A 21,022-nucleotide genomic window follows, 5' to 3' on the forward strand; every position below is an offset into this window, starting at 1 on the left:
CAAGTTTCTTAAGTCTGCATTCCAGGCTATAATAGGGTACTGCCTCTATGCAACCTTTTCATTAACTATTCTACAAATTCAAGGGAAAAATGTCATGCATAGGTTTTTAACTCTGCAGCACTGATCTCTGATAATCAGTCTGCTTGTGAGAGAGGAAGACCATGGTAAGAAGGAATGCACTGAATCAATAGCTCCTTTTATATACTGTAACAAACAAATGTCAGTACCCTAACAATTATAGTTAATTACACACACACACAAATAACATAACTTTGAAAAGCAAGCACTCAAATGGAGCACTATTTTGTCCCCTTATGCGTATGTATTATGATACAGTGATTATATACTATTTTGTCTAAGGACCCCCTCACTCATTCAGTGCACAGGATGGCCCCTTGGTGGCAGGGGTTCCCAAACTTTCACCTGTGAGGGCCAAATTCCTCTGTCTTCCTCTTATGTTGGGCTGGAGCTGCCGGACCCACATCACGTGTGTGTGTTGGGGGGCTGCCGCGTAACACTGCTTGGGCCCCGGAGCTGTACGTTGGCCCCACGTGGGAGAGGAGAGCCGCGGCACTGCGTGGGGCTGGGAGCAGTGCGCTGGGCCCCTGGGGGAGAGGGGCGTGGGGAAGCGGCGGAGCGGGAGCAGTGCGGCTCTGGCCAGGGCGCTGCTCGGTCGATGTGGGAAAGGAGCAGGGGCCGGGCTGGGAGGGGGGGAAGCGGACTGGTCAAAATGTGTGGGAGGGCCACCTGCTTTGTGGGTCTGAATCGGGGTTGTACAGGGAAGAAGTAGTAGCTCTAGGACCTCTGTTTCACAGCCATCCTTAATTCTGGCTTTTCAAAACCTTTGAGTGTTTGACCTGGAATAAAATTCTTAACATAGTTTGTGTTTGCAAATCCCTCTAAACAAGAAAAGTGCCATCCTGCGGTATCACCCAGACACCCACGTGGGGCACCAGCAGGGTGGGCACTTTCAGATTGAACTAAGGGGTTAACTGACAGCAGTAGTAGGCTCTCATCCTTTCTGCGGACCAGCACTAAAGGACGCTGGGGCACTTTGCCAGTGTCTTCCAGGGATATTTGCTGACAGCAGAGAAATGTTGAGACTCAAGAATCTCAGATTCCATTGCAGGATGTGGAGGGAAGTGCTCTCTAGTGACCAGACACTTCTGCCCATTTCCCCAACCATGATCCTTTCAGCCCCAGTGCTTAATTTGTGCCAGGGCTCAGCCCCAGCACCTCTTCGATCAGTGGCATATAAGGCATGACCTTGCACACAGCATATGTGCAAGGTCACGGTTTGCAGAGGACACCCTCATTATTGCTTGAGCTCCTGAACCTCTTTCTTTAGAAATTAAGCATTGGTCAGCCCCATCTTCTCCAATCCGTCCCTCTCCCCCTCCTATTCCCATTCTCACTTCATCAGTCTCTACTCTTCACCTTTCTCATTCCCAATCCTGTCTCCTTGCCCAGCTATTTCCCATCCAAAAAAAAGCCTTGTCTCCAATCTTTTCACTATATCAGTCCTAATTCTCTCTTGGTGCTTCTCATCTGATCTTTCTTCCTCCTCCCGCTGCCCATGTTCCACTGCTCATCCACTGTCAGTCTGTTCCTGCCACCCCAGTTCCTTATGCCAGTCTCTTTCCCCAACCAGTTCCCCTTGCACCCTAGGTCCTTGTCAGATGTCTCCCGTCCCTCTTCCCCCCCCAAACTAGTTTTCAGTCTCCCTGCCCAGTCAGTTGCAGTCTCTGCCCCTGCATCTCAAGTCCCAGTTTCCCTCTCCCTCCCTGCAAGCCTTCCATCCAAATTTCCACCTCTAGGTTCCTTGTCCCAATCTGCTCCCTCTACTCCCACAGGCCCAGTATTTGTCCCTTCTGCATTCAAATCATCCAGATTCCTCCTTCACTCTACTTGGAGCTAGCAGGGGGTCACTGACAGCACAAGAGAGAGATGCTCCCTGCTCTCAGTTCAGATGGCTGGACCTGGTGCAGCCCACTGCAGCCCAGACTTGCAATGGCAGGAAAGGCCCTTTTCATCCCCAGAGGAAACTTGACTAGTGTGAACTGAATCTTTGGGGAATTTAGCTACTAAAATCTTAGAAGTGCTTATAGAGCACATGCCAACTTCAATTTTTCAGAGGTATATTACTTGACCAAATTTGGTCATTTTCACAGGGATGGCAAAAGATATATCCTTGACACAAAGGACACGCCCTGCCAAATTTCACATCCCTGTTCCAAAGCATCGGGTTGCTAGAACTCTTCACAGAAGAAGCTGCAAGGATTTTTTTTTTTTTTAAACTGGACAAAACAAGATACTTTTCTCTAGCATCAGTCTCAGAAACAGCTGAACCATTCTGGCTGATTTTTTTCCAGAATGAAGCAAATACCTAGTATGGAAAATTTCAGCACTAACAAACTTTGGCAAAGTTACAAGCTACTGAAAACAGTGTCTTATAATGGAATACATCAGGAAACCTTAATAATAAGCAGCACCATCAGACCAGCCTATAATAATGGGATGTTTTAAGGAAAATGTTTGGGTTGACTCATTTAAAGGAAAAGGGTCTTAAAGCTATAAATGTTAACAGCATATTCTTCTCAAAAGTTAGGTATAGGGACTTTAATTATCTAATGGTAATAAAGCAGGATCATTTTAATAATAAAAATACCTAGATATAGTTTTCATTAGTAGATCTCAAAGTATTTTAAAAGGAGATATGTATCATTATCCCTGTTTTATAGATGCCAAAATTGAGGCAGAGGTGAAGTGACTTTTAAACACCTTCATGTAGGTGCTATGAAAAAAAAAAGTGTTTTCTTAAACTTTGTCCTCTGTGACAAGCATGTTGTGGATAAAGATGGAAAATTACATGTAGTAGTTTTAAAATGCCATTCCCCAAATCAAACACACATTTTAAAATAAAATAGTTGAAACTCACTCACTTTCTTTACATCAAGAACTAAGTGCAGGGTTCTGCATTTCCAGTGCTGCAGATGTTACCTTCAAACACCTGAAATAAATAAATAAATAAAGTGCCTATTTATAATCTATTACATTCCTGGATTCTTTCATTTTTTAGAAGTCTTTTCTTTCGTTGTGTCACTTCATGTTTTAAAGTAGTCTTTGCTCTGTGCCTAATATCAACGTTCTTATCTGCTGATCTATAAGACGTGTTATAGTGATAATTGTCAGCTTGGGGAGGGGGGGGGGGGGAAAATCACACTTTTGTCAAACTTTCATACCCCTCCTAGATTAAAGTAACATAAAACATTATTATAACAAATAAGTTGCACCCTCTCCACTCCCCCAAATTTTTTTTTTTTTTTTTTTTTAAAGTTGTCTTATTTTTTGTGCAGTTAGATTTCTTTCCTGCTGAAGAGATTCAGATGGGGAGCTGACATGCTATTTAAAGAGCACTCTATAAAAACTGCAATATTAAAAAAAAGGGTTATTTAAAAAAAAAAAAAAAAATCAAGTTGATGGTGTTCCTAAAACATGGTGGAAACATTTTATTAGTACCTAAGGGTTTTTTTTTTCCACATAGATTTCTTTTGCTACTAATAAAATTGTTATTACAGTAGTAGATTATAGTATTTATCAAGTTCATTTTATATATACAATGTTCCTTAATACTGCTAGGAATTGGATATACCTTAGTATCACATTTTCAATTACAAAGGAGATAGATCTTGACACTTCTAAAGGAAAATAAAGATGACAGTCACGCTATGAAAAATAGAAAAGCTTTTTTAAAATGGTAGGCCTTCTAATTTCAAATATATACAAACAAAATTAAGGTGTATTGTTATGCTATGGCAGCAAAAACTATGTAAAGATAGACTCCTAAAGACAGAAGTGTCTTGAATGAAAAACATACAACTACTTAGTTTAAATTTCCAAAATAAAATACGTTAGAGAAACTTTGATTGATCTGGTCTAAAGTAGTGCTTTAAAGAGAGACTTTGAACTGTTACAAAAAATTTCCTAGCTGTAGTACAGCTCTAACATTTTCTAGTATTAAACAAAGCAATTCAGTAGTTGATTTCAGTGGGAGCTGAGGATGCCCAATGGTTGTGGAAAATTAGGCATTTTATTTTGATGCCCAAATATGGATTTAGGAACTTAACTTTAAAGCAGCTGTTTTTAACAATCTTGCTTATTATCTTCAGGTGAAACATTACCTTTAAGATCTATATTCCACACTTGCCTGGGACAGAGAGCCTTCTAATTCCCAGAATGATTTGTGTCTTTGCCAATATTGCCACCTGGAGGAAACTAGTTTTTCTTAATTCCCAGCAGCCTTGGTGAGCTTTTAATTGTCCTCATGCCAGTAAACTCTCATTGACCCTCAATGGAAGCTAGGCTGAGAACTACTATGGATTCCAGATTCTGGATTCCTTAAAAAGTCACCTGCTATCACCCAGGTTTTGAAACAAAGCAGGTTTAACTCCTATTGGAGGTTCTGAGACCAACAGTTCAGGATTTTCATATGGCATTTAGAATATCTGCTACCTCTCCTTTATTTAAATCATGAATGGATTACATGAAACTCACATAGGGGAATGGTTCCATTTTTCACAACTGAGGAAAAATATCTGGAAAAGTTTCCCCCCCACAGCTAGCTGTGATAATTTGAGGAGAATGCTCACATTTCCCCGGGGTAATTTTGTAGACATCTATTAGGCTACTGAACCAAAGAAACAATTGCACTATATCCTTACCTATAAAGTAAAAATCTGTACTCTGATATGCATACAGTGCAATCTGTCTTAACTGACAAATTGGTTGTTTAATGGGGGTGGCAAATACAAAGGCAGAACAGAATTATATTTGGTCCTTTTAGAGTCACCCTACAGCCAAAGCTGTACATAAGAAGAGAAAGCAAATACGGACACCGCACCACATCACCCCTGAGCTCCTCGGGGCCCTACGCAATTGCTGAGTTGGTTTAGGCCTAGCGCAGGCTCTGCTTTTAAGAATACCTCATAAAAGACTTTCTAAGTAAATATTTCTTTGGTGATCCCAGACAGGAGACAAAGAGGGTGACTTAGAGGCATGCTGCATAGCACAATAAGGGTTAAAGCGGTATTATTAATTCTGAGTGTAGAAGACCTGGAAAAATGAGCCTAGGATTGGGATGACTGGTGCCATTTGACTTATGTTTCTGATAGTGTGGAAAGAATGATGAAAACATTTGGATTGGGCTACTCTCTTAAAACAAAAGGTTGCTCAATAAGTATGGTCACTTATCCAAGTTTCACCATGGTTGGTTGTAGTGACTGACATTGTATTCCAAATATTTATTAAAAGAAGAAGTTGTTGAAAGCTAAGAGTCTGAGATTCCATTACACACTGAGTAGAGCATATTTATTAAAATTTCCACTCTTCCCCCAGAGAAGGATGTCATGAAGGGAAGAAGAAAAAAAAAAAAAAAAAGGACAGGTTTTAGGATCAGTATTGCCTATCATTCTGATAACTGCGTCTTACAGCTCGTGCTCTGTATCTGAAAAGTTGTTAAAAAACAGAAGCCTAGAGCCCCGAAAGTTATAAGCCAGTCTGTTTCAACTCACTTTCAGAAAGAAGGGTTAAAGTTTAACTTCAAGATACTCCCGACCCAATGTATGGAGCTTGGATCACACATGCTAAACTTGTCTTTGCACACAGCAACTGCTCTTAAGCCACTGTACAAAACACATTCCTGAATTAATTTGTGATTGAATAGCTTTTTCTGAAGACTCATAGACTCTAAGGTCAGAAGGGACCAATCTGATCATCTTCTAGTCTGACCACCTGCACAATGCAGGCCACAGAACCACATCCACTCACTCCTGTAATAAGCCTCTAACCTATGATTGAGTTATTAAAATCCTCAAATCATGGTTTAAAAACTTTAGGGTACAGAGAATCCACCAGCAAGTGAACCAGGCCCCAGGCTACAAAGGAAGGTGAAAACCCCCAGAGCCTTTGCCAATCTGCCCTGAGGGAACATTCCTTCCCAACCCCACATATGGCGATCAGTTAAACCCTAAGCACATGTGCAAGACTCACCAGCCAGACACCCAAGAAAGAATTATTTGTAATAACTCAGAACCCGTCCCATCTAACAGCCCTTCACAGGCCATTAGCATATCTACCACCAGTAGTCAAAGATCAATTGCCAGACTAGGCTGTCCCGATACCATCCCCTCCACAAACTTATCAAGCTCAATTTTGAAGCCAACTAGGTTTTTTGCCCCCACTACTCTCCTTGGAAGGCTATTCCAGAACGTCACTCCTCTGACCGTTAGAAACCTGTGTCTAATTTCAAGTCTAAACTTCATGATGGCCAGTTTATATCTATTAGTTCTTGTGTCCACAATAGCACTGAACTTAAATAATTCCTCTCCCTCCCTGGTATTTATCCCTCTGATGTATTTATAGAAAGCACTCAAGACCCAACACTGGCAGCTATTTAATTCTCTAAACATCAGATGTTAATTACAAGGTGTAGTCAGTTTTGTACCCAGCAACTTTGACTAACAGTGTTTTGGTAGTTTCATTTAATCAAATCAGTTTAAGGGGTTATGAGGATAGTTACCCATGAGCATTAGAGCAGGGCCATTGCAAAGTATCCATCTCGGCTCCTTTTCAAGACATATAAACGTATTAGGAGTTAACATGGACTAATTTTGTTTTTACTGCATACTTACTGCATTTAAAACCAAGGTGGCAATGTAATTAAATGCTTTTATTTATTCAGTCAGTACACCAAAGTAGAGGTTCTCAAGAACTGTACTCTTGGCCACTATGAACAATAGATGCACATCCGCTCAGTATTTAACCTCCTATACATTTTTAAAATACCAATTGCCAAAACTTGAACATTCAAGTTTGTGCACAAAGATAAGAATTCGGTAGATCACAATCCTAACTAAGGAGCTGCACTGAGCCTTCACGTGGATAAAAAACCATGGTGCCAACTTGTCTTCTCCTGCACATAACTTTGTAAGAGGAAAAAAGATAATATTCCTGGGGCTTGCTTTCTGCAGAAAACGAGTCACTCCCTCCTCTGCTGTGGCCAGGAGCTACCAGCAGGGGGAAGGTATAGCATTGAGCTGAGCACAAGGATCAGGGACACATATAAAATGCCCGTCTCCTCTCTTCCTTTCTAGCACGCATTGCAATTATACTGCCATTCACTCCCCCCTTGCAACTATGCACTCCCACCCTTTCAAGAGGCATAGAAAAGTACAGAATGGAAGTTAAGAGTTACTAAAGTGACAATGCCTGCCACATTTGCCACTTCCCCAGAGAGCATGCCACTGACTGCACCCCATTTTAACCATTCACTCTGTTCAGCCAGACATACCCTTACTGTGTCCCAACAACATGGAAACCTTTCTATGTAAATGCTATCAGCTCCACGGGAAGCAGCATTCAGTATAGATGTTGCTTTTCTTTAACTATTACTTTTGGAAATCTGAGAATGTGTTTACAAAGAGTCTCCAAAAGTAATTCACAGTAGCTTATGCATGACCCACACAAAGCCTATATACATCAAAATGTTAACTACAAAACCCACAAAATGTATTTCCTTCTAGGGGCTATCAGCTCCCTTTACTGCGGATAGCCTTGTGAGTTACTGTCTTGCCACGCTGGCTGAAGTCCATAGCACCTTTGGCTACCTGAGTCTGTATCTGTCATGATGAATTTTTGAATTTGCTGCACTAGGAGGACGAGAATGTGTAATTATGTATTGTGTAGTTCGTAAGTGAAAATTCTCACCCGCTTCAGTTGTGCAAAATTTGAGAATAGTCATGAATGATTACAACTGACTACAGAAAAAATTCTATTCCCAAATAGAAGGCTCTGTAGGAAATTAAGTATTTATCAGTCCAGGTTGCCTAAAGTAACAGCCAGTCCACTGGCACAGATTGCAGAAAGTGTCAGTAATTCCACATGCCGCCTGCAGGCAAGATATCCAAGTTGTTATCACAACACAATGAACTACAGAATAGAAGAAACAAGTAATAAAAAAAACTAAGATCTGCATGGAGACTAAGTAAGATGCTGTAACTGTATCTTCACATAACTGAGAACATACTTTCAACATAGCAAGTGCGTCATACAGAATCTATGTTCCTATATTTACAGTCCAAACCCTGTTGCAGAACCTACCATAAAACAAAACTGTGAAATCACTTTTCAGTGCCAGTGATTTATGCATTTTTAAGCACTTTTTAAAAAAATTGAACACTACATTAATGAGCCAAACTGCAGCTACTCATTGTTTTGCATAGTATATCAACCAGTAGCTATGTTTTAATAAAAGTTGAAGATCACCCTCAAATTCTTATGCAGCTTGTCTTTGTGCCGTCAAGAATTAAAACTCTGCTGTCATTCTCCATAACCAGGCTTTTTGATTCATCACAGCAATATACACAGGTGTTAGTAGTACCTCTGTCTGAGATGGACTGCAATATCACAGGGGTAGGCACTGAAATTAAGTGATCTGATCCTAGTGATTTATTAATCCCAAACTAAGAGCCTAAACTAAACACTCCAAACATCTGAACAGTTTAATCTGATACCACATAAAAATGTACCACACAGAAACTTTTCTCCCCCACAATCCTCCTCACCTATCATACTTAGCCTGAAATACAGAACAGGCAATATTCACTCACAGCTCTATTTTGCAAACCATCTTATATCAGTTAATAGCTAGTGCTTATTCAAAAGCTCAGATAGCTAGAAATATGACTTTATAACTCAAAACCTTGAGGATACTTATCTCCCATGTTTGTTGACGCAGCAGGATAGGTGGTGCTAAGCCACCCTGGAAGAAGAGGTGGAGGGATACGAGTAGCTGCATCAGTAACACGGGCACTTCCAAAATAGTGTGTAACTATATGTAGTGGTGTGAAGCAGTACAAAAGATTGTGACATTTTGCTGACATGCCTAACATTTATTGCAAAGCAACTGCAGAAGGGCATGAGATAGTCTGGATCTGCAGTACAAGTAGCACATGAATGAGACTGGCCTCCACATTTCTAATGAGAGGTTTCTGGATACCATGATGTCTAATTTCCTACTGCCTGGCTGACAGAGGGGCTTGTCAGTATTGATTAAGACTCAATTCAAGTAAGATTGAAGTGAGACTAGCTGAGGTCAGGGAAGATATACAGGAGGGAAGAGAAAAATATCATCCTTAAACAGAAGGCCGCCACCACCACCACTTGTGTGCTGGTTTATGTATAAAACTGATCAGTTTCCATTGCCTATAAACACAGTAACAAGCACTAAATTCACTTTTATGAGTTGTCCTGAACAGGGACAGAATGATTATTTAATAAACATGGAGGTTCACTCAGTGTGTGACTGAAGGGAAAAAACCTACATGAAAATCCTTACTGAACAGGCTCTGCTGTTTCCTTTCCAATCTCTTTCCCTTCATGCTCCCCAGCCATCCCTTCCCCTGAAACTTACAAAGTGCACTTTTTGCTCTCTGTGAGGCCCTTCTTTCCAAAAGGCTTCCTTATCCTATCCTACTCCCTGCAGCTGACGTGTCCAGATCACCTTAAGCTTCTGCGCCAACTGAGTGAACTTTTCCCCATCAAAGCAATACGCACTTCTTTGAAATAAAATAGATATTTGTATTTGATAAGCTGTGTTTTCCAATATCTGATTATAAGAATAAAGATAGATGGTACTTTTTTTTAAAAAGACGAAAGAACATTAAACTCAGTAAGCCCTCTCATATACATGGCAGTACAAGGAAACCTGTGACATCCTATCCCACAGCAGAATGCAGACTGCTACAAGTTTTTCGTGGGAGTGAGGTGTAGAAGCTAGGCCTCAGAAAGAGTGATGAACTGATGACTAAAACATTCTTTTACAATTAGGTTTTCAATTTGTTTTTGCCACCTTTATTACAATAACATTTGTGAATGATTAAAAAGTGAAATTTACAGAGTAATAACTTCATTTTAAATTTTCCTAGTACAGTGATATATTGGATCCAGATTTGAGACAAATTTTTCCTTATCAGCATAGATAAATTTTGTACTAAGGCAATCAACGTTAAATATCCAGTCTGCATAAAAGAAGTTTGTTTGATTTTAAAAAAAAAAAAAAAGCCAAACAACTGCATATTTATCCATGGAAAGGATCATGTTTCCACCCCCAAATTGTTTATGTTGTTTAATGTCTAAAACTGGCTGCTACCTTTGGATTTGGGGGTTCTGTGAATACTGTTACACAATGTCAGGCACAGCACATGCATTCCAGTTCAGTACAAAAACTGAAGACAACTCTATACAGCTTCACCAGTTCTTTGTTTTCTGTATCTCAGTTCATATTCACAAATAGTAACGTCCATCCAGATCAGTCATAGAATGACTATATAAAGTTACAATTATGCCAGTGACAGGATCACTTCTTCTTCTTGCCTTTTCCTTTTTTGCCTCCCTCTCCTGGCTGGAGATTTTGGTCACTACCTCCCATTTTTTGTGTCCTGGTTTTCAGCTTGGGAATGGTTTCTGCTGCATACAGCATCACTGATTTACCTAGCAACAAAGACAAGGGTTAATTTATACATACACATGCACATTACAGTAAGAACATTTGTAACACTTTGAACATTAGAATCCCCAGCTAATGTTATGGCCTAGCTGGGACCCCTGTCAACCTGGATACAAAGTCCAAAGTTGTTGTTCTTTTCCCTTTATTGCTGGGGTACTGGATGCTCTCTGGTACTTGGTGCTTGCTGGGGGAACGAATAGAAATCCAGAGCAAGCCTAGAGAAAAGTCTCAGTAATTTAGGACCTAATCAAGAAATAGAGTTGCTCTTTATTGATCAGATCATGACCTAACTTGCACTGACAAACAATGAGGTCTCCCTGACACCCCTTTACTTTCTCATAGCAGTTACTTCCTCACAGCTAACAGTGCAGGGAAAGACCAAGCCTCCAAAAAGCCATCACATCCACTCCTGTTTATATGGACTCAGTGATAATATTGTAACTAGCGAGGGCTAGTCTGGATTTCAAAAGGACCAGTGGATGGCCAACCAAAACATGCTACAGAACAAGATACTGACCCATCTATTTGCTCCCACCAGGACTCAATGGCTCTGTCTTCTCCTTCTGATCAGTGGGGCCATCTTACTATCAACAGCATTCTCTAATTTCCAGCACTTTCATTCTCCCACCCCTTAGATTAGTCTTTGCCCCCATCCTTTTTCCACACTAGTTTCTCACTTACCCATCAACATTAACGAGGCTCCTTCAGTTAGCCCATTTAGTTTTTTAGTTTTCCTAAGTGCAATTTTCTGCTTAAAATGCTCAAACTGGATTATCAGTTTATCAACTACACTGAAATTTAACTGAGGTCTGACAACAGTTTACACAAGAAAAAGACTAAGTGAAATACAGTAGTTTTAAAGCAAAAATAGTTTGTTTTTCAAGAGAAACTTTGGACTACAACACCGTACACCGCTTTGTTGGAGATTGAACATTCTTTGGGCACACAACGTGCTCTATTTCCAATTTTTAAATGAGAATGAAGCACCACTTATGGAAAAGCAGGTCTAAAGACTGTACTCTATAAAACAGAATCACTTATTCATTAATAAGCTCACCTCATTTAGCTACCAGTTTATTTGGCTTACAGTGGCCAAGTGTTTCAAATGGTACGATCTAAAATGCATAATGACAAAGTTCTTTATTAATGTTTTAACAGACTGACACTACAGTAACAGGCACTAACTTCTTCTAAGTAGGTAGAAATGCACAGTGACCTAAGTTTTCTCACGGCACACTTCCCCATAACAAACTCACGTGTTGGAAACTGAGGTAAACATGGGTTGCCATCTTCCTGCTTGAGCTGAACTCTTACTCTGCCCCTATATTGCACATCACGGTTCCACTCTCTGGGGTACAACTTGTTCTTCTATCATATGGAAAAACAACATAGTTCAACTGGAGATTAAGAGGCAGAAAGTAATTTTGTAAAAATCAGCATCAGACATTAAAGAAATCTGAATTTAAATTTGCTATGTACTAAAATTCATGACCAGTGAAGACTACTCACAGACCTATACCTTTTTGAGGGAGGTGTCTCAGCCATGTAGACTTTATGTATATCCTTTGAAAGTGAACGGTCATACGTGTCTATTGGAAAATATGATCATACTGCAGACTTTACAACTAACCTAGTAGTATATAAACTAAATAGTTTCAGAACAAAATTTCAGAAGTGAACACAATCTAGATGTAGGCTGGATTAGTGAGAATGAAGTAAATACTCTTAAAATACTGGAGAACATTATTTCAATGACAGCAGAATAATTATCCTCACTCAGATTTCTTCTGTGAAATGATTTATACAGCACAACACCAGAGGTTTTTGAAGAGACACTGATAAAAATAATTTACAGATGACACAAAGATTGATGAAGTTTTGAACAAAGATGTAGACAGAACCATCATGCAGAGCCAGCTGGATCACTTGGTAACCTGAGCCCATTCAAACAAAATGCATTTTAATTACAGCCAGATGCAAGTTATACATGTAGGAACAAGGAATGCAGGCCACACATACAGAAATGGAGACTGCACCATGGAAAACAGTGACTCGAAAAAAATTAAAAATCATAGCAGACAGACAATTGAACATGTCTGCTAAAGCAAAAATAATCAATGTGATCCTTGGATGTATGAAGACAGGAACAGTGAGTAGGAAGGTGATTTTAGCATTGGTGAGACTGATAGTTGAATACCAAGTCAGTTCTGATGTCCATGTTTTAAAGAGGATGTGGAAAAACTGGAGAAGGTACAAAAATTATTCAAGGACTGGAGAAAATGCCTTTCCATGAAAGCTCAATCTGTTCAGTTTATCAAAAAAACTGAAAGACAACTTGATAAGTGTCCAAGAATCTTCATGGGGAGAAAGTACCAAGTACTAAAAGGCTCCTTAATCTAGTTGAGAAAAGCGTTAAGAACAAATGGCTAGAAATTGAAGCCAAACAAATTCAAGTTACAAATTAAGCACAATTTAAAAACAAAACAAAAAACCCCAGTGAGGGTGATGAGCCACAAGAACAAATTACCAACAGAAGTGGAGGATGCTCCATCTCCTAGAGCAGAGTTTCTCAACCTTTTAAGTAGCAAGTACTCCCTAACTTCTGAAAATTTTAATAAGTGCCCCAACACTCAATATTCCACAGGATTTTATATTTACAGACTAATGGGAGCCATATGTTGGAAGAAGGGCTGAGTACATAAGGCCGTGATATGACAGATGTCAGATCTAGTGTGGGTAGGGTTACCCCTTTTACACCAGGGGTGCGCAACTCAAGTATGTACCTGGGCTAGAGGTGATGTTGGCCAAAGCTATGAGGCTTTAAGCACCATGCCAATGCTGGGGAATATAAAGCGCTGCACCACATTTTTGCCATAGATTTGAGAGGAGGAAAGGGCGAGAGAGAGAGAGACAGGGAAGGAGGGCTAGAGAGAGACAGAAAGAGAGGGTAACTGGTGAAATCTGGGGCCCTCATAGTTGTCAATTTCACTGCTCAGCTAGAGCAGTGAAATTGACAAATTTTCTGGACACTGGGCTTTGAGCCAGGGAGGCTGCCAGCCTAGGAGGTGGGCGACTGCCACCCAATCCGAGCTGGGGCAGAGGAGGCTTCTGTGCCAGCTGGGACCCAGGGATGTGGGCAGGTGGCTGCTGCCCATCTTGGAGCTGGGGCGCTGAAGACTCTCCCTCAGCTTGGAGCCAGGACGCGAGTGGCTACCACTCAGCTGCAAGCACAGCTCACAAGATACAAAAGGCTGCCACCGGGCTCCCACTTGGGACCCGGCGGGAAGCAGGGTGCTGCTGCCTGCCTTCCCCAGAAGCTAGCAGCTGCCACCTGCCTCCCAGCTGGGAGCTGTGACTGAGTGGGAAGTGGGGGGCTGCCCCCCGTCTCCCTCAGAAGTCGGCAGCTGCCGCCCGCCTCCCCTTCACTGTTTTTCCCAGGTAGCCCCTGCCCGTCTCTCACATACACCCAGGAATACGCGTACCACAGATTGAGAAACTATGTCCTAGAGACTTCAAATCAAGATGTGTTTTAGCCAAACCCTAGTTATTATACTCAATACAGGATAACTGGGTAAAAATGTAATGGCCTGAGACATACCAGAGGTCAGATTAGATGATCTAATGCAGTGGTTCCCTACCTGTGGTCCACGGACCCCTGGTGGTCCACGAGGCCACTATAGGGGGGTCCACATAAAAGAAAAAACACCACTCTCACCAAGGAAATATACAATTTCAAATAAAACTAGTAGCATGTGGTGGTCCGCAAAATGTTTGGAGGTTGAAAAGGGGTTTGCACACTCAAAAAATTTGGGAACCACTGATCTAATGGATCCTTCTGGCTTCAAAAGAACAAAAACCTGCATCTATGACAATGGAAACCATTTATGCGGCTTAGAATTCAAATATGATAATGTTTGACTGAATCTACCGAAGAATATAATTAGGATTTCATCTTTAAATAGACATATTACCATCAAGTAATTATTTATGTTTTTGTCTATTTTCTGTGCAAGTTTTATTTAGTTTTTTAAAAAACACATTTTAATGATGGTTAATTGTGCTGTGAACATACTTGTAGTCGTGAGGGGAAAAGTAGTTATTTATAACTCAGCTGCATTCCTATTTGTATTTAAATATCCCAATAAAGTCACTGCTCCCAAAGTTCCAGAGATAAGCAATAGACCCTGATGGAAGTTATCTGAAAGGAGAGTATGAAACATTCCATCTCAGTGCTCCATCAGCACTGCATTTTGATCAATCATTTGAGCAAGCCATACAGAAAGCTGAGGGAAGAGTCTCATGTAGATATAGGGGAAAGATCTAAATATTTGACTGACATTTTTGACTCTTACTGTCTTTTAGGCTAGCAAAGATTGTATGCTATACCTCCAGAGCATGGGGGCAAAGATGGCTTTAAAAGCCTTGAGTTTCTGGCCTAATTTAGGCAGATAAAGTTTAACAGCCCCATGTGGGATGCCTCTGAGCAGCTCCACAACACAGCACTATGTCCCTATCCCCATCATACTTTTCATGCTTGATCTGTGAGAGCCATAGGCGATCTTATGCAGCACCCACAGATGAAGAACTCTTCCCCAGATGGGCATGGGGCTTTTATAACCACTAAGTAGCAGACTAGGGCTAGGCCAGGGAACATCTATAAGCATCAAAGATTCACAGAGTCTAAGGCTAAAAGGGACCACTGTGTTCATCATAAGATGGAGATACTTGAAACTTCCTTTCAAATGACCAATGTTCTAAATTTTCCTGAAGATGCTGATGAAACCAGTCTAATCTAATGCACTAATTCTTAATCTCTGTTACTACTGAAAAATGTGATGCTCACTTGAAAAGTTCTGAAACCCTTTGTAATCCCTAGTAAAGATTTCTCCTCTCCTTTATTTGGCTTTGCTCCTGTTACACAAATATTGATAGTTACTTCCACATGACAAGGAAAAAAATACAACCAATTATCTGAAAGCATAATGATAATATTAAATATATAAAGGAATATATGCTCTGAAATATGTCAAGGGCCACTCAATTTCTTAATACATACACATCCTCTAATTTTTATTACAATAATGCTAGCAACTTTCATTGTACAGATTAAAGAGAAATATCTGATTGAGGAAAATTTAAGATGGCACTTGTGAAATCTATACCTGAATGAGCAAGTTTCATGGTACTACTGGTTCTATTTTATACTAATGGGCACTTCATATGCCAGAACACAACTAGTGTTCTCTACTTCTCAGAAAAATCTCTTTATATTTAATTATGACTAGTGACGTGGTTGATGTTGTTGGGGTATTTGAACGTACACATTAAAAAGATCTTATTGATAAAAACCTAATTGCTTTTATGGGGATGTAAGTTTTACAGTATTTGCTTTTAGGTTAAATGTAAGGTATTGCAGTGGTTACTTTTTTCTGTTGTCAAACTGCACTTTATATGCCAATGCAGTTAAATTAGTAGAATTTTAATGCTAAAAGAAACATCTATGACCTGGGACATACAGGAGGTCAGACTAGAATTTCATCGTTACTCCTGCATAAAGCTCAATAGTTTGTATTTGTCCAACACATCTTCCAGAAAAGTATCTGGTCTAGATATGAAGATGCCAAGAGATGGAGACTCCAGCACTCCTCTTGGTAGTTAGTGCCAGTGGCTAATTACCTTCAATGCTAACAAAATTGTGCCTAATTTCGAATTTGTCTGGCTTCATCTTGCAGCCATTAGTTTTTGTTATGCCTTTTTCCACTAGGTTAACGAGCCCTTGAGTTCCTGTTTTTTCTCCCCATGAAGGAACTTAGACACTAATCAATACATCTCTCAATGTTCTTTTCGTAAGCTAAACAGATTGAGGTCAAAGAATCTAATTGTAAGGCATTTTCTCTAGCTCTCACATTTTTTAAATTTCTTCTCTGCACTCTTTCCAATTTTTCAAACACTCGCTTAAGCATTAAGGTCACTTATATTCAGAGAAATCAGAGGACTTTGTTGATAAGTTTGCATGACAATGATTTTTCTATACCATATTTTTTTATTTTTAAATATAGCTACATAGAAAAAAATAAGCATCAAGATTTATTCATAAAGATTTACATTACCTCTACAAGCACATTGAGTCCAATTGCTGCACATACATCTTGGATTTCTGTAGAGGTGGGATTTTCAATGGCCTATTAAAATAAAATAAGTTTAATTTTTAAAAGAACAATGTAGTAATTTAAGTCTACTGCTGAGGAACAAATTCCACAGTAATCAGGTATTGGCTGGATGAGCTCCTGACATTCCTCAGGAGAAGTAGTCAGGGAAAGGGAGGGCACAAAGATGAATCAAGAAAAACAGATGATTGCTTCTCCACTTATGTAAGTTATTTGTGAACCAGGACATGTATGTTTCCTGTAATATATTAGAAAGAAAGGAACAAAACACCAAAGTGAAGGAAAAAAAAACATGGGTTCAAAAATTAGCTGTAGAAAGGCCTGGACAGGAACACAGAGAGGAGTGGGGGCAGAGTTAGTACTTTAGAAAAATAATTTTGGTGTCTTTGTGAGCTGGATAGGGTAAGAGATTCTTTGTGCCGGGTTTAAGAAATTAGGAGACTGTTTATTGTGGGTATGTCTACACTACAACTCGCCCTGCCCCCTCAAAAAAAGCCCAAAAAACCTGCAGCAATGAATCTCAGAGCCCAGGTCTGCAGACTTGGGCTTGTGCAACAATCTCAGTTGGGCTGGAGCATAGGTTCTGAGACCCACCCAGGCGCCAGACCAAGTGGGAATATCTACTCTGCTATTTTTAGCCTGTAGCACAAACTTGAGTCTTTGAGACCCATGCTCAGAGACTTGTTGCTGTGGATTGTGTGCGCGTACACCCTCAGTTACAGACTAAGGTATTAAAGGAGGTCTCACTTAGTGACAGGCATCTCTTGCCAAGGATTCAGCAAGAGATTGAAAAGAAAGAAACAGTAGGCCAGGTCATCAGCTATCTGAGATATAGGGGTCTGATCACACAAGTAATAGACTTAACTACCAGGTCAAAGTAGAACTACTGACTTTTTGCTATCACAGAAAAAAAAACCATCTAAGAAAGCAGAGTATTGAGAATATGGACGTTTTAGTAGTCATGGTTTAATCTGTGGCACTTCTCAATAAGCCACGTACTATAGGTCTACTCCACTATCAGTTGGGCTCCTATTGGACCCTAAGCCAGCAGTCCCCAAACTTTTGGGGTCATGCCCTCCCCCTTACCTGGTCCACCCCAGGAGCCACAATTGGGAGCCAGGGCTGGGAGTGGGGCCAAAGCCACAGTTGGGGCCCAAACTGTGGCTGTGGTGTAGGCTGGAGCTGCAGCCACAGGGCCACCACCACGAGTCAAGGCTGGGGCTGCAGCAGAGATGGGGGCAGAACTGGGCTGGGTGGCACTTCCTCCCTGCTCCTGTGGGGGCTGCCCCAGCTCCTGCTGCACCGCACCCGGAAAGTTCCTCCACATCCCCCCAGGTGGGCATGCCCCACAGTTTGGAGACCTCTGTTCTAAAGCATTAGTTCTGGAACCAGCAGTAATCAACAAGAAATGGTGCGTTACAGACAGTGACACAAATGTGTTCTATTCGCAGTCATATCTTCATGTTACAGAGGGCCTTCTAGGGTTTAAACAATATTACAAAACACCCATATCTGAACTAGTTGCATACCAAATTACAAGCAAATTATTAAGATAGTCTTACAAAATCCTGCTTGCCCAAATGATTAGTTATCTGTTCCCCACATCGTTGCAAGGACAGGCAAGAAGATTTTGTGCTGGGCCAGTAAATTTTCATGAGTTTTTCAAGGTTGTATCCAGTCTCTCCCAGTTGATGTGTTTGAGCCCTGCTCATCTGAGCATAAGAGGATCTGAACCCAGCATTTCTCATGCTGAATTCACATTGACACCAATGTTCGGTTTTCAAATATGTTACAAACTTCAATTATCGAGCTTTTTTGATGAGAGGGGGAGGAAAGTTAAGTAGCCATGTCCACGATTGTTAGTTCCTTCCCAAACTCCCTCCAAGCTATCATGAAGCAAAATTTAGTTTTTCCCATGCCACCCACAAATTACTTTGTCCATAGGTATTCTTCTTCCTTCTGCTATTGTCTTCTTGTTATTTAAATATGCTGGATAGATGCAGATGAATCTTTAAAAAAAAAAAAAAAGGTAATATAAATTTATAGAAAAATAATGGTTTATGTAATATCTTCTAAAGCACATTTAAAAACAACAAAGGAATGCCCATTTTTAAAACTTGGAAACTGTCATACCAAATCAGACCACTGGTTTATCTAGTGCAGTAACCATATTGTGAAAGTTCCAAACAATTCAGGGGAAGATGCAAGAAACCCCACAGTGGACAATGATGGACTGACCAAAGGGAAAGATTCTTCCTAACACTAGGTTAGTGGTTAGCTAAAGCCACGAAAGCATGAGATTTTATAACCCTTATAATTTTGTCCTATTTTAAATAGTTGTGAAAATTATAAATAATCAATTCCTTTGCTAAATCCTGTTAAACTCCAGGGTTTGATATCTTGTGACAGACAAATCCACAGGCTAAAATGCCAAAAACGAAAACCTGATTTGCAGAAGTGCTGAGTACTCACAACTGCAACAAGATATCAGTGGGAGCTGTGCTTGAATATATAATGTGCTACAGAACACTAAGTACCAGAAAAACACAGCTCCTAGGCACCTAAAAATTAGTGGATACTTTTCACCCTCCACTCTCTGTGCCTCAGTTCATGATGGGTAAAATAAGATCATCATCATCCCATCCCCTCACAAGAGAATTGCAAAGACAAAATTAATCTCGATGAAGACTGCAGTGATAATTGCCATGGAAAAGCCCATCGAAGTTAATAGCTGTCTTCAGAGCAAAGGGTTTGAATAGTTCGCTGCAAACAAGGCTAGGACCACACACACTGAATGACAGGAAGAAAACAAAGTTCTGACTAGCGGCTCGCCAAGGGAGCACAGCCCGGCCTGCCCGCGCACTGAGCGAGAGACGGATCCTGAGGAACACATGCTCACGTGACCGTGGAACTGGAGGCTGTAGCATGACGCATGCGCCCAAGGGGCCAGACTGAAGGCGGCCCGGGCTAACTGTGAGTGCCCGACTCCGCAGCCCCGCTCGTTGAAGGTGAGGCTGAACGGGAGCAAGTTACGTTTACACGCCACTGCCTGCCCTCTCCACACCGGCTCGCTTCGTTATTTCACCTCCCGCCCCGGCCCCGGCCCCGCTCGCGGCCTCTGAGGTAGCCCCGTCAGACCCCGACACGTTTCCACTGCCGGAGCTCCAGGCTCCCCCTCACTGAGCTGTGGTGGGTCCCCCCAGCCCCACACACCGCGGTCACCCGCTCCGTGAGTCCCGGGCTCCCGTCCCGTCCCGTCCCATCCCCTCCCACTAGCAGGGAGCGCGGGGCAGCCCGGCGGCAGCGCGCGACGGCCGGAGAACAGGGCAGCGCCGACCCGCCACGGGCCTGCTCTCGGGCTCTGGGGGAGCCGGCCCACGGGACGTGAGAGGACAGGGGCAAAGCAGCCCCCGGGCTCCTCCCGCCCCACCGGCGCAGGGGCCACGGGGCCCAAGTGAGCGAGCAGCCCGCGAGTCACCGCGGAGGAAGGGAAGCTGGGGCGGGGGCTGCCCCCCGCGGGGGCTCGTTACCTGTCCTTGTCCGCCGGGGAGGTGGCGGCCCAGGCCATGGCGGTAGCGGGGGTCGGGGTGGAGGAGGAGATCCTCCCCCCCCTGCCACTGCTGCTGACTCGCTCCTCAGAGAACGCTGGGGCAGCCGCAACAGCAGCGAAGGGGCCCGCCCACAGACTCGCTTAGGTCCTCGCTGCCACAACCCTGTTGGAGCGTAGAGCTGTCACTCAAGGTAGACGTTGCACACGGCATCCTATGGGGACGTGCGCTTTAATTCTCGCGACGTTTGAATCGGGACAGCGAGAGGCCGGGCGAACAGTCAGCTGAGCTTCCGCCTCGTGAGCGTTTTCTGTTATGCGCGTGCGCCGGGGACTAGGCGCTGGTGGTGGGTAGGGACGATGGAGAAGCAGCGGGCCGGGGTTTATCGGGGCCCGTGTCTGCTCCCGGGGGCCACGCGGGCTCCGCGCGACGGGCGCTGAGGCAGCGCAGCTGTTCACGTCTGAGCCGCTGCCCGCCCCGCCCCGCCCGTTGGGAGGCTGCTGGTGCGATCGCGCTGCTGCCCCGGCGCTGTTGCTCTAGTACCAGAGTCGGGCGGGCGCTAGCGGGTGGTTGGTTAAAACCCCGGGTCCTGCGAGCCGGGGAATCACCTCGAGCGCCTCCACTGAAACAGGGGCCAGGCCCCGCCCGTGCAGAGACAAGCTGCAAAACGCGGCTCGGAGCCCTCCACCCTTTGTGAAACTCGCATCCCCTGTCAAATAAGCGAATGATTATTACCCTCGGGG

General features: G+C 42.4%; 1 protein-coding gene across 2 annotated transcripts; it reads right to left on the reverse strand.

Moving 5' to 3' along the window:
* Window positions 1-9,310: 9,310 nt before the first annotated feature.
* On the reverse strand, window positions 9,311-20,428 carry SRP19 (signal recognition particle 19). 2 transcript variants are annotated; one of them, XM_067568452.1, is made up of 6 exons: window positions 20,262-20,428; window positions 18,665-18,740; window positions 16,675-16,746; window positions 11,821-11,932; window positions 11,622-11,679; window positions 10,411-10,548 (listed from the first exon to the last, which is right to left on the reverse strand). In XM_067568452.1, exons 1-5 carry the CDS (start codon window positions 20,297-20,299, stop codon window positions 11,666-11,668), a joined length of 312 nt encoding a protein of 103 aa, XP_067424553.1. In that variant the 5' UTR covers window positions 20,300-20,428; the 3' UTR covers window positions 10,411-10,548; window positions 11,622-11,665. The 2 variants fall into 2 exon arrangements, with proteins under 2 accessions (XP_067424552.1, XP_067424553.1); XM_067568451.1 differs by lacking the exon at window positions 11,622-11,679 and having other exon boundaries at window positions 9,311-10,548; window positions 20,262-20,420.
* Between the last annotated feature and the right edge of the window lie 594 nt (window positions 20,429-21,022).

Source organism: Emydura macquarii, unplaced genomic scaffold, assembly GCF_026122565.2.
Source record: "Emydura macquarii macquarii isolate MOO-44397 ecotype Brisbane River unplaced genomic scaffold, CSIRO-AGI_Emac_v2 contig_2897, whole genome shotgun sequence".
Classification (NCBI taxonomy): Eukaryota; Metazoa; Chordata; order Testudines; family Chelidae; genus Emydura; species Emydura macquarii.